Source organism: Pinus tabuliformis, chromosome X (genome assembly GCF_031772625.1).
Source record: "Pinus tabuliformis cultivar Carrire ecotype Pingquan chromosome X, CPIR1, whole genome shotgun sequence".
Lineage (NCBI taxonomy): Eukaryota > Viridiplantae > Streptophyta > Pinopsida > Pinales > Pinaceae > Pinus > Pinus tabuliformis.
This window is the reverse complement of record NC_142308.1, coordinates 1,201,057-1,215,442: the sequence shown is the minus strand read 5'-3', so window position 1 is coordinate 1,215,442 and position 14,386 is coordinate 1,201,057. Positions and strand designations below refer to the sequence as shown.

General features: G+C 37.0%; 1 protein-coding gene across 2 annotated transcripts in view; it reads right to left on the bottom strand.

Annotated features, from left to right (window-relative positions):
- Positions 1 to 13,817, bottom strand: part of LOC149137968 (uncharacterized) — a 46,371-nt gene extending 32,554 nt beyond the window's left edge. The window contains exons 1-2 of one of the 2 annotated variants that reach the window (XM_089449883.1): positions 13,513 to 13,817; positions 13,154 to 13,216 (exon numbers count right to left, since the gene is read on the bottom strand). In XM_089449883.1, coding sequence (XP_089306009.1) covers positions 13,154 to 13,199 — 46 coding nt within the window. In that variant the 5' untranslated portion in view covers positions 13,200 to 13,216; positions 13,513 to 13,817. The remainder of the gene's footprint in view (positions 1 to 13,153; positions 13,217 to 13,512) is intronic. The other variant, XM_089449884.1, reaches the window with a different exon arrangement.
- Between the last annotated feature and the right edge of the window lie 569 nt (positions 13,818 to 14,386).

Sequence of the window (14,386 nt, the reverse complement as noted above, 5' to 3'; positions counted from 1 at the left end):
AGGGGGGTCCGGTTGTATGATCCAGTAGGGAATGTACAAGGGATTCTCCTAACATTTGAGGTCGAAAGAAAGAAACTCTGAATGAATCTTTGACTGCTCCTATAGGGCTAGGAGGCAATCTGACAGGAGGAAGATATTGTACTCTAAGACCATCTAGAGTTGATCTCTCTAGCACTCTGAGAATGTGTAACCTAATGCATAAACCAATACCTGATGTACAGACTAATACCGATGAGCCATAGTCAATAAGATTAATTGGCCTCCCTGGGGTGGAGGCCAAGGAGACATCTGGGGTTTCACCAATTTACTAACTAGTGCACTCTAGAACTTTGTTTGTCATTTGTTGCTTTGATATGATGGGTCAATGAGGAAGTATGAGGTGATTGTTCTAGTCAACTTAGGGAGAGGCATGGCATGCAAGCGCTAACATCTACAACAAAATATTTCCCTAATGAAGATGGCTAGGCATATCTGGTCTTCATACTGATAGAAAGTAGAGAGGGAGCCCCCTGAGACCCTATAAGGACCTTCATAAGGAGAATTCAGAATAGGTAGAAAACAACACTAAAAACACAGTAACCATCGGTCCAGGTGTCTTCTACATTTGCACCATCATGAACACACTATTCCTTATTAATGCAACCACACCAATAGACACACCAACAAAGTGAATTAGGTTTCCAAAATCAAAATTAGAATGACCTAATGAATTTTCATAACCACATTTTTTTCTAAATATTTTTACCACAAAACCTCACACCCAAAGATAAAAAGTCCTGACACCTAGATGGAGACATGTGAAACTAGAAAGATGGACATTGGCATCTCACCATCACTGTTGTGCACATTAGAGAAAGGATGGACCAAAGTCAAAGGGGGGCTTCCCTATGGTTACTCAGCGCACTCTGTGTAGTATAGAGTGAGAGTAAATGGACTAACAACATAACCATATAGAATTGGAAAGTTTAAAAATTTGGGGATGTTGGATAAAAGGGATCCAGTGCTTTGTTGCTTGGACTATGGAATCATAGATGTAATTTAAGAGGTCATTCTATTAAGGATTAGCAAGCAATGGATACAAAATGAGAAGGGAAGGGCCTCACAATAAGAGCCCCACAATCAAACTAAGTGTAGTAGTAGTAGTTAAGCATTCACTCAACAAACGAGACTTGGGAATTTTAAACATCTGTTTCAGTTAAATAAGGGGTAAGCTCTCACTCACAATAGGAGATATAAGAATTTAGCTCCCCTTCAAGACAAATGCTCCCAGACTTTGCTTTGACATTCTCAACCTACAATCACAAGTACACTAGAGGTGCACTACAGGGACTTCAATAGCAAGCCAGCGCCATTGTCACCCCCTCATCATCGACTATCAAACATGAGCATTCTTGACATCATCGAACTCCAACCTAGACTTATTCACTTGGCCTTCTACATGATCCGATTGTATACATGTTTATGAGGCTATTCTATTATTGTATCCTCTTTTACTTTTATAGATTTAGCTTTGGCATTTTCTAGGTGTTGTGTTTGCACTCCCGCATTCTACTTGTATTGGTTGTATCCTTTAGTCCCACTGACCTATTTCTAGTCATTAGTCGGACATTAATAAAATTACCTTATCTTACTTGGAGTGACTTGCTCACAAGTTCTTCCATTCAAAAATTTCCCAAGTACAAGTTGGAGAGAGCAAACCTTTATGTAGGTTTAAAAAATCAAGATAAATATTTGGGTTGATGACAGTAGTAGGTTTGAGTATGTGTAGCAAGGATTTGAGGCCAAAGGGTCAAGGTCCCTGCACATCCTTGGCAGAATAAGCATTTTGATCTCTCCACTTTTCATTCTGACCTTAATTTGGTCCCATGTCAACCCTCTCTGCACTGGCAAATGGAGATAGATTCAGTGTACTATTTCCCAGATCCCTTGGAAGGTGTGAATATTTGGTCATTCCCCTCAACAAGACAAGTATTACTCCTTCCACAAAATCGCTAACATCGTTGTCACATTTGTGGCCTGCAGACTCTCTAACGACAGGCTCTAATTCTCCGAGAGTGGGCATGATGGTTGACTTTGTTTGGCCTGACAACTACTTGAAATTTGGTGCCCTCCCAAAGTCTTCACCTCCTTTTCCTCTACAGTCGACCCTCCCCTCCCACATTTGATATCTTTTGTGTCGATGAAAGCCCTACTCTCTCCCCAATTTACCTTAGAAGTTGTCAACCCCAAACTTTCTATTGTCTACCCAGCCCTTACCTATCTAATTTTTTTGGCCTAGAGCTCCCCCTATTTACCTCAAATTGGTTTTCTGAGTGGTTTGATAACTCTGGACATGTTTAGCGATAGCAGTTTTCCTTCTAGACCTATCCCTTCAACAACCCCTATGAATAGTGACCACCCAACAATCCACGAGAAGTGTATTAAGAGGAAAATGGAGGAGCCCAACTTGACTCTAGGTAAGGACGTACAAATACACGATATTCATAAGATCAAGAAATCTGCCATTGTAGACAAATTTGCTTGTAAGAGGATATCCTTCGCAATCTTCAGATAATAGGCAAAGACAAAATTCTTTTTGCTACTAGGATATATGCCACATTGCATGATACTAGCCAAAGGATGGATGGGATGGATTGCAAACTCAAGGGAGGATGCCCAAAAAAATTCTATAGGGACGATGGCATAGGGGATCACAAGCCCTATTTGTAAAGAAATGGTCAATGGATTTAGCCACCCGCTCAAAAAAGTTGGCTATCATTTTGATTTAGGTTCGACTCCCTGGCTTACAACTAATTTTTTGGTCCGAGGACATCTTCCAAGATATCGGGAACACTCTAGGCTTTTTTTATGAACCAAACCTCTTTTTCTAGCAGACAAGATATATGGTATGGCTCGTATACTAGTACACCTAATTCTTTCCTTGGGCCTGCCTTACTCAAGGCTCTATAAACTCTAGGCATCTAGCCCACTGGAAAAGCCTGGAATATGAAGGTATTCCTTACAAATGAGAACAATGTCACGCTCATAGACACCTGGGAAAAGATTCCCCCTCAGGAAATCCAAGCGGAAATGGGTCCAAAAGGATGTTTTATTCTTTGTTGCCTCCCACACTCCACACAAGCTACATAATCTCCAAAGCCTATGCTTCCTAGTTCTCATGGAACAGAACAAAAGTTTCTCCTAACTTCAGCAGTGTATATTCGCCGCAAGGTGCATCCAACCAATTCAAACGCTCACAAGGAGGACGTGCCCTTGGTGCCATTGGCTTCTTCGAATGGGCTTCCCTCCATAGGTATGAAATACTCCATCTCACCTTCCCAACCCACTCCTATTTCTTCTTTTGTTGCTCCTTATATTTTTTAGGTTTCTGTGGATGGGATTATTGATTAATGGAGGAATATACATAGATTTGAGAGTTTTAGTCGACGTTTTGGAACCACCAGTCGGGTCGCAAGGAAAGATGAAAAGCATATAGAGAAATAAATAATTAGTGCAAGCAAAATATGAGATGCGTTGTTCAAAACCCTAAAACAGTGAACCTAAAATAAGCAAACGTTGTTAAGTTGACACAATGTTTGAGTTTGTGATTTATGCTAATATATTTTGGAATGATGTGTTTATCTCTACAGGTTTTCATGCATTTGAGATCAGTTTCTCTTTGTTTTGATCTTAATACAAAAATTTCAAGTAACCGAACTTCATCACAAATGCCCCTTCCAACCATAGAAACCTAAAAACTATAATCACAACCCAACCACAAAAACCTAAAAACTATAATCACAGCCCAGTATGGAAGGGGCATTCGTGATGAAGTTAGATTACTTGAAAATTTGCGTATTAAGATCAAATGAAGAGCAATTGATCTCGAATCCTTGAAAACCTGCAAAGATAAACATGTCATTCCAACATATATTATCATAAATCACAAATTTAAACATCATGCCAACTATGCGGTGTTTGCTTATTTCAGGTCGATTATTAAGGTTTTGAATGGCGCACCTCATACTCTGCTCACACTAATTATTTATTTCTCTATATGCCCTTCATCTTTCCTCACATCTTGAAGATGGACCCGACAGGTGGTTCTGAAACGTTGATTAAAACTCTCAAATTTGTGGATCTTCCTCCATTGATCAATAATCCCAACCACAGAAACCTAAAAACTATAATCACAACCCAGTATGGAAGGGGCATTCGTGATGAAGCTCGGTTACTTGAAAATTTGTGTATTGAGATCAAACAAAGAGCAGATGATCTTGAATTCTTGAAAACCTACAGCAATAAACATGTCATTCCAAAATATATTAACATAAATCACAAACTGGACAACATGCCAACTTAACAACACTTGCTTATTTCAAGTCAGTTGTTAGGAATGGCGCACCTCATACTCTGCTCGCACTAATTATTTATTTCTCCATATGCTCTTCATCTTTCCTCACATCTTGAAGACGGACCCAGCAGTTGGTTTCAAAATGTCAATTGAAACTCTCAAATCAGTGGATCTTCCTCTATACTCAATAATTGTTGATCCTTGTTTTTTCTGTAATTCCCACAAACTCTAAGAGCTATACCCCTCTCGTTTCCTATGGGGACTATTTACCCTCCCTTCCTGGCCTCTCCCTTCCTATTTCCTCGCCTTTTCCCACCTTTAGCCCTCCCACACCCTCTCTTCACTCCTTTTTCCCCGTTGCAAACAGTTCCCTTCTCTCGTTCTATGGATCAATAATCTCAGTTGCACCCCCCGTCTCCTTCCCCTTATTACAATCTGTTGTCCACACAAAGTGCACAAACTCAAGATTTGGGAAAAATCCTCAACCCCACAACGTGTGTTTTTTGTGGCAACGCTCAGAGATGGGGTTGTCGCCTACTCTCAACTCTCTCTGCCTAGGCTCTCTAAGCCAAGTGGGATAGACCCTAAGGAAGATTTTTAAGGAAAGCTTATTAAATCTAACAAGTTCTAGGAAATAGTTAGTAAACCAATCAAGCATTCACCATTCAAATAACTTGAAAAGCAACAAAATTCGATAAGCAAAGTATAGATCTCTATGAGCATATAAACACCAACAATGGTAAATAGATCCAATAGATTCACAAGATCTACAAGGCAAATTGTGAGCAGACCAGTGCCTTTTCAATATAAACTTGTAAGAAATAATGCTCAAAGGTAAATGATAATAATACAATAGAATGGAGTAGTTGTAAAACAAGTGTTAGTGAATCAAGACAACCACAATTGCAAAAATGATATACAACTTTGAAAGATGAGCAACTAAATGGAAATAGAGCTTAAAAGTGAACAAAACTTGTACCTGAAGGTGAAATTGCTCAATTATGACATCAAAGGAAACTTAATATGAGCATGTAAATGAAATGAACAAGTACAAGATCATAATGTGAAGCACTTGCAAGTAAATGTAAATGCTCACAATCCAACTTGTATGTATTTCAGAAAGAGATTAAATGATAACCAATTACACGCAAGGTGAATCAAAGTTGTGGGTGAGTGTGAAATAAAGCGGTCTCAGTTAATTTTATTAATGCCTATTCTAGTGTGTTACTTCCTCTCAATTCCTTCAACTTGGTAAAGACTCGGGGTGGTTGCAAGAAGGCTAGGATGGAGAAGCTTTAAAACTTCATTAACGATATCCAACTAGTTCTTCAAGACAACCCACATGCCTTCATTCCTACAAGGGACTCGACCACACAAGAGAACTACGAGGTCATGCATTTCACCTTTCCTCCAAACTCAAATCTTGGGTAATTGAACGAAAGTTGAAGAAGCTTTCCTAAAAGTCTATCAACCAAGCTTATGCTTGGAGGTAAATTTTAGAGAAAAAAATTTACAAATGTAAGTTAGATGTTAAAACAAGTGCTTAATGACAAGATTGTTTATGAGTTGATAGTGCCAATTATAGCTCAATAAATGCCACACTTGCATAAAATTGTAAGATGTGAGATAAAACAAAATAGACAATGAAATAAGCGATATACCAGCAATGAAATGAGTTATATCAGCAGTGAATAAATCAGATCTAAGCCAGTAAATCAGCTGTGGAAATTAGTGTACTTCAATGTGCTAGAAAGGTCAATGAAAAATGCAGGTTAGAGATGAGATCTAGCGTGTGAATGAGCAATTAGATGATGAAATGAGCAAGTAACTAAACTAGCAAAACAAAAGAAACAAGTTAATACCAATCACCTAAGGATCCTCCTTCCAAATGAGGAGACCGTGATGCCAAGGGGAAAACCGCAAGCTCCCTCAAGAAGAAAATTTCTTTTATTATTATTACAAATGCTCCTCTTACAGAGAAATGAGGGGCTTAGATCTTGAAGAGGGCTTACAACAAAGGCCCAAGGAGCAAATACTCCTCAAAATACAAGATGGAAATGATAAAACATTACAATGTTTATTGTAAAATTACAATGGAGAGTTCCTGAATGAGGAAACTCACTTTTCCTCCCAGAGATATTAGCCTCAGGGTTTGATGTCAAAAAATTTCAGGAGGAAGATCTGTGCAAAAGAGAGGGATAGGAGGGTTCTATTCACAGATCAAGGTAGGAAGAGGTCTCAAGTGTGTAGATCTCTTGATTTTTCAAGCCTCCACCTATGGATCCCTTCAAAATGCCTTCAAAACCCAATTCTCAAGCCTCTATAAGAAATTGAGCAAGCACCCAAAAAGGAGATCAAATCTTAGAAAAATAAATCACAAAATAGTGAATAGGTACACTTAAAAATACAAATGCAAGCAACAAGAGTATGAGGACACCTTCGCTCTTGTGCAAGCAAGAAGGGTTTAGCCCTTCGACTAAGCTCTAAAAGCTAGATTTATCAATGAAAACGCATAAAATAAGTAGAACTTGATTTAAAAATGAGACGTCTGAGTGCAAGTAAGAAGGGTTTATCCCTTCAACTAAGCTCTAACAGCTAGATCTATCAATGAAAGTGCATAAAATAAGTAGATCTTGATTTAAAAATGAGACGTCTAAGAGAGCTAGGGTAGAGACTCCCTTTTCAATCTTTAGATCATCCTTTGAGAGAAATAACTCAATGTGGATTCTTGCTCCTTTCCACTTGAGAGTGAATTCGTTTAGCCAAGAACTTACCCCGCGCTCAAGATCTACTTCAAAAAAAACCTTCTACACACTTGAAAAAAATTTGTTAGATCCACAAGGAGCTATATTACACAATGAAAAAGAAGGCTAGGGGTTCAGCCAAAAACACTCTAGTGCTTCTTCCTCTAGAGTGGTCATCTAACTCAAATATCAACCGCAAGATAGTTTGCATCAATAGATCCAAAGCCTGGCAAATGGAAATAACAAAACGATTTAGCACAAGTAGAGTATTAAGCATAAATCGAAACAATTATACCTGAAAAGAACAAGAATAAAACCACATAGAATAAATCCCAAAGTCTTTGCTTTATTAGATCATGAGAAAATAGAGTACAAAATTTTGTAGAGCTGCTAGCCCAATAGCTCGTCTAAGCGTATAGTAGAATGATTACAAATGAGGAGCCAAAGGGTCTCTTAAATAAAAAGATATGAGAAGATCCCAATGATAGAACTCGTCCAAATGGTTCAGGTGGTGATCCCAATGAAAAATGTCTTGATCCCTCCAAGAAAATTTCAAAACCCTTAGAGGCCCTACATTGATCTTCAAGGAGCTAGCCGTTTGCACAAATGGTAAACCGGTGAAGTGGCATGGGACCACTCTAGACGTTTTCTCTTAATTAATCTTGATCAAGTCACAATCAGATCCCATCAAATAATCTAATCAAATCTGCTAACTCAAACCATCTCCTAAAAAAATGCGAATTTGTTGGGGAATTCGTTGTGCCTTGGACCATCAAATTTTTTTCTAGTGGTTAACTTCCTTGATCAATGGACTCCACATCACTTTTTTGACTTGATTTTGACCCTTGTGAATTTCCACCTCATTTCTTAGCATCTTCCACTTGGAAAGAATTTTTATTTTCTCTCAATTATTAATTTATGGTTAATTTATTTGCCAGTTTTTCATCAAAACTTTGGTAAATTGGATTTTGAAGGGTTAATAATCATTTTCTGACTCTCAAAGTATGTCTTAATAGAAAGATGAGGTGTAGAGGTCTAATTTTGAGTATTCATACCCCCTACAACTTCTCTAGACAACACTTATTACAACTTACATCAAAAATTTATTAAAAATCTCGTCCTGCGATAAAATTTTAACAATTAAAAATTGACACCTAGACTTAACCAAATTTCGCGAAACTTTAGAGATGATCTAGTATGGTGATATAAATTGACTCTAGACACTAGGACTCACCTAAGACTCTACCATCAAGCCGCACTCCAACTTTGGGGTATATCTCGAAGAAAGACTCAACTAATTATTCAGTGTTAAAAAACACAAATAATTAGCCAAGGAAAAAAACTCCCTTGAGTGAACTCACTTGCTAGTAAAAAGTTCTAAGTTACCTAGGCCTCTCACATGAGTCGTTTTAATCATACTACAATCATTTTTACAATGTCACTGTAGGGCTATGGAATCTGGTAAACAAAATGATGAGAAAAAGACGAAAGGGGCTTGAAAGCCCTAATGAAGTTTGGAGTTTTGAGTGATCTGATGGTGCTAGAATGCTCTAAGTGTACTTTGATCATGGAGTCTTTGACAAATCTTCAAATGCAACTCTGGTGGTCAAAACAACCTTCAATCCCTCTCAAATACTCCAAAACATTTAGAAGCAGATCCCGATGACATGTGAAGCCTTTTCTATCTTATGTTAATGCTTAGAGGGTGATATTGACAATGAAAGTCCCCATAAGGCAATGTTTTGACGATGCGTATATATTTGTTGTAGCATGATTTTTTTTTACAATAGAGACCATATAGAGCCTCTTTGTTTATGTATTTTTGGTTTAGAGATGCATTGCACTAAGTGTTATTTTGGTTATATGCATTATTACAAGCTATATATGTAGAAAAATATGCTTATGTTGTAGCCCAACCCAATTTCAAGTTTTGCACGGTTTAATGCCCAAAACCCATTATAAACATGTGACCAATATACATATTAAATTTGCATTTGACTTGAAACAAAAGGCTACTCTGCTATATTTCACTTTTCAGCTAATACAAGGAAAATATGCAAGCACACCCACAAGAATTTACACGTATTTTTGGTCTAATGACCCTGGAAAAACCCACAAGGAGAAAACTAGTCTTCAAGGAAGATTTTATTTGCTTCTTTAGAAATTTCTTACTTGAAGGAGTATATTTGAAGTCCTTTTTCTAATGAGATCTGGATTGATATCTTTTTACACAATCTTCGCTCCTTAGCGAAAATTTTGGCCTCTTTTCAACTCCTCCATTGGAAATCAGACCACAGAACAATCAACACTCTGCCTGGAAACACGGTCTTTCTGAGCTGAAGAATACACCCAAAACACCTTGAATACCGTGTTGATAGGGCCTAGAAGAACTCACTAGGAACTTGGTGTATTTTGGGCCTGCTCACCCAAAATTTCCAAGCCTGTCTACTCCTGAAGTTTCAACCTAATCTCAGCCTCAAAATCACCAACTCAATGAGATAACTAGCATAAACTTCAGCCTAGATTCAGCCTGAAAACCTCTACTAACTCAGCCCTGGCTTCTCCTTGATTTCCATCCCTGAAATTTTCGGGCTGCCCTCCTAGATTTTCGCTCCCAAAATTTGCAGGTTGCTCCTCCTAAATTTTCGATGTGTGGCCGATCTGTTATCAAACGTTGGTATGGAGGTGACCATCCTTTGTTGTGAGAAAATTTATCCTTCTGCAAATGTATGCTCTCCTTCCCAAGCTCTCCTTCTTTCAAATGCACATGAAATAATGAGCTCCTCACTTTCCTTTTTCCTCTTTTGTCTCCCTAAAGTGTGGAGAACCCTAACCCTTAAATCTAATGGCTGAGATTAAATCTCAACTCATTATATCAAGGGTGGAGATCAATCTCTCTCTTGACATCCTCCCCCATGTGGTCCCCCTTCTATTAATGAGCCTCCTAGTAATTTTTTAATATTTTATATCATGTGCACTTTTTCTCTCTTAAAGTCTCTTTTAAAATGTAAAAGTCACTTTAATAGTATAAAGTGTACTTTGTACTTTTCACATAAAGTCACTTTAATAGTATAAAGTGCACTTTGTACTTTTCACATAGTCACTTTTAGAAACACATGTGACTTTAATAAATAAAAGTACATGTTACACCTCCCATAAAAAGTAACTTAGCTCCTTGACATTAATAAAACTCATGTCACTTAGACAAAAGGGTATTAATGTGTCTCCCTAGGCCAAAAGGATAAATGTCTAGGAAACAACCTTTTGGTACCTTATTTTCAACAATATAAATGAGTACTTTGGCACATTTGTGTATAAATGGCTTGGATTAATATAGATGCACATGAATATGTATGCTTTTCTTTTAAATTTGAATATTTTGTGTATTTTTTGGTCGACCAGATTGTTTCTGATTTTTTCCAATTCTAGTTCGATTCTCAGTTTTGGGGTCGACCAGTTCACTTGTGATAACATTGATAATAAGGAGGTTACTCACCAAAGTTGAGAAATAATTTAGCAGATTCAGCCCATTATTTAATGTAGGTGGGATTGAATGAACACACCTTTGCACATTGAAACCTATGCAGTGATTCCAAAATGGTATATAGCAAGGCCTAATAGAATTATTCCAAAGGATCTAGAGATCAAGAACAGATTTCGAGCTACCATTACAAAGATGTACAATGCAAATGAGGGGAGAGCACTTCGAAGACAATGGATACAAGTTGCAGGTCTCAATGATCCCTCAACAAGCCTAATGCACGGGGAGATAGTAATGACTTAGACCAGGATGACCCTGTGTACCGTGGACAAGGATGGTGCTCCTGAGATCCAACATCTTGCTATTTGTGTGTTCTCTCAAATTGTTAGTTTCTACACAGCAAAGAGGAAGCAGTCCAAACTCCACATATAGCTTCATCCAAACTATCAAGAGGAAGAGACTTGTCTCTAGAAAAGCAAAGAGGCGGTGCACAATGCTACATCTAGCACATAGCAAGACACCACGGTATTGTGGCAAATTGCAACATGTTGGGAATGTGAATCTAGAGGATGACGCATAGATAGATGAGGAGATGGACTGGATGAACTGCAGCATGGTTTGGTTAGTGTGCAATTATTTACTCATGACAGTGATTCTTACTCATATAGTCACACTCCCATTGATGATCCCGTGACAGTGATTCTTACTCATATAGTCACACTCCCATTGATGATCCCTATGATTTTCATGCAGTAGACAGATGTAAAGGACCAGTAAATATAATTTATTCCTCAATGTTCATTTTATTTTTAGTGTTCATTGTCCATTGTTAGTTTTAACTTTTGACTCTAACCAGGTCTTTGACTCATCACTCTTTGCTATTTAAAATGAATAATGATGAATCTAAACCAATTTCTTTCAAATTTTAATCTAAATCTGAATCATGTTTATATCAATGTTGCAGTGATTGTTATCAAGATAATATCGACGAGGGGAAAAATCAAAAAAAATCGTAAAAATCGGGAAGTAAGCGGGAAAAAATCGTAAAATACAAAAATATTCATTTTTTTCAAATTTTTTAATATCTAAAGCATCTACAACATAAAATAAATACATTGACACATAAATATGATAAAAGAACTAATATATAAGATGTTTAATATCATTTCTAGTGCTACATCACACATAACAGTGAATCATGTCCTAAATAGTCAGTCTTGACCCCTGAGTCCCAACTTAGCCTCAAAATATCAACAAAAAATATAATAATGTATCTCATATCATGAGTCATAATGTCATATACAATGAAATGAACCAAATAACTAGTACCACTAATTTCCTTTGCCCCTCTTGCGAGAAAATGCAATAGCTTTCCCTCTAAATGTAGATGCCGGTGGAGTTGGCAGTGGACCCTGCTATGCTCTAGAAGCTGAAGAACTAGGAGCTACAGGGGGTAGACCACATCCTCTACTAGTGATAGGGGTAGCCTGGGTAGGTTGTGTCACCTCCTCCTCATCATCAAAAAAATCTTGGAAAAAATAAAAATTAAAAAAAAAAAATAATAATAATAATAATCAAGATTTTTTCCCAAAAAATCGCGATTATTTCAAGTTATCGCTATTTTTTGCAGGAGAGAAACAAACAAACAAACAAAAACGGTAAAAATCGGGTGACTCAAAAAATCGCGATTTTTCGATATTATCGCGATTTTCGCAACACTGGTTTATATATTTACAAATTTGAATTTAGTATTTACACTGTACCATGATTAATTTGCATGGGATGAATGGCTATTATTGGGACTTCTATTTTTTTTTTAATTTTAGAGACAGAACCCTCTATTGCTAGGGACCACAACGTGTCCCCCTATCCCCATGAATTTCCCTAAAATTTGGAGATGTCTCTACATGTCCCCCATGTGCAATTCCCGGCTCCCATGCTGCCGCGTCCTGGAAACCTGATGGAACATTGTCTTTATAAGAAAGCTTTCACTTTCTCATTGATGGAATCTTGGTTTCCTTTATGTGTTCATGTTATTGTGATAAGCAGATCTTTATTTCTGTTACAGGAGCCAAATAAGAGCTTTTCTGTTTTATTTTCATACAATTTTTGACCTGTTAACAGAACTGATCTGCTGTTACCCCGTCCCACCTAGGAGAATGAATCATTTAATGTTTTCCTTGCATCACAAAGGTGTTATTACAATGTATACGAAACAAAAATTAAATGTGTTACAAACAAACAAAATACACTGAAAGTTTCTCCATGATGGAGAGCCTTTAAATGTTTATACGGAATTTGTCACAGATTTCCTAAAAAAATTAGAGAAATTTCGCCGACAGGCTTCGAACCATCAAAAAAAGAAAAAAATCATGATCATTAAAAGAATATAAACCACAGCCAAAAACTGGACATAAATTTAATAATAGCAAAAACAAAAACAGCTATAATTCTTTTTTCAACTCAAGTACTGGCCTACAGCCAAACACTAGAAATGAATGAAATACCCTTCATTAGAAAATCCCCACTCAATCTCTGCTTCAATAAGCAATAAATCCGATCAAAAATGCTTTAAGTTCATGACAATAAACACACCTGAAAATCTGTTTGCCACAGGTGACGCCAGTGTGAGTGCGGCCATTTTTCAGAAGTGAATGCCTGCACATACCAAAACTCTTTTCTGAATTATGATATAAATAACATAAAAGCCTCTTTAATCAAATTGGGCCAAAAAAGCAAAATTAATCTTTCACATAACAATAAACCCATCAAAAGATTCCAAGAGCATGATTATATTCATGATAATCTCAAAACAAAGTTTAGATTCGTTTGAAGGTCGCCTCAGGTTCGGTTTGTATGTTCGGTTCAACCTCGTTGCAGTCTAGCGGAAGGTAATTAGGCCGGAAGATAGGTATGAAACCCCAAAAACCTACTCTAGGTACAGAACCTCGAACCTTACTTTCTGGTGGCCAATAGTTATTCCCTGGTCTTGTTTTTGTACCGTGCCGACTCTCGTTTGGTGGCTCTTTGCATGCGGTTAATCTGCGCGCATATATTTGATAAAACTATACGCTGCCAATTGCGATTTGGAAAGAGATGAGGGCCAAACTGAATATCGATGTTACATGTACCCTCGCTTATATAGAATTTGGTTGGCTCTATCGATTATATACACTCCGATCCTCCCGTCACGGCTTGTGTGTTTTATGCGCCGTGACCCAAACGCGTTGTGCAACTCACACTCGTAGCGGTCTATCGTTTGGATCTGTTTATTTTAATTTGAGATATATAAACTAGCAATTGCACCCACCAGAGGGGTAAAGAAGGTTCAAGAAGATGAAGATTTTATAAATAAATCAATCAATCAATCAATTAATTTATTTTAATATTATTTAATTATTGTTTGCTTGGAGTAGCTCAATTCGTAATGGTTATGGAAATGAAGTTTCACTATTAAGTTTTGGGTTCAAATTGCATGCCATCCCCGTGTGAGAAGTTAGCCATAAGGAAGATGTAGTACCACCAAACTTACAAAAAAATATTATGTAATTTTTTATTTTTTTAAAATCTATATCATTACAACATTTATGGAAAAATATGTGATTTTCTTTCGTAAAAAATCTATATTGAATTAAGGAAGATCTACTTACTTATGCGTTGGTTTAAAAATAATGTTACTAAACAATATTTTTACATTTTTTTTTAACTTGAATAGTTACATGGTTGTTTTTAAATAACTCATGTGATTTCTGGTCATTAATTTGTAGAATTCTTTGTCTCTCTTAAAAATATAAATTTCATCTTGTTGCTCTCACAAAATACAATCTA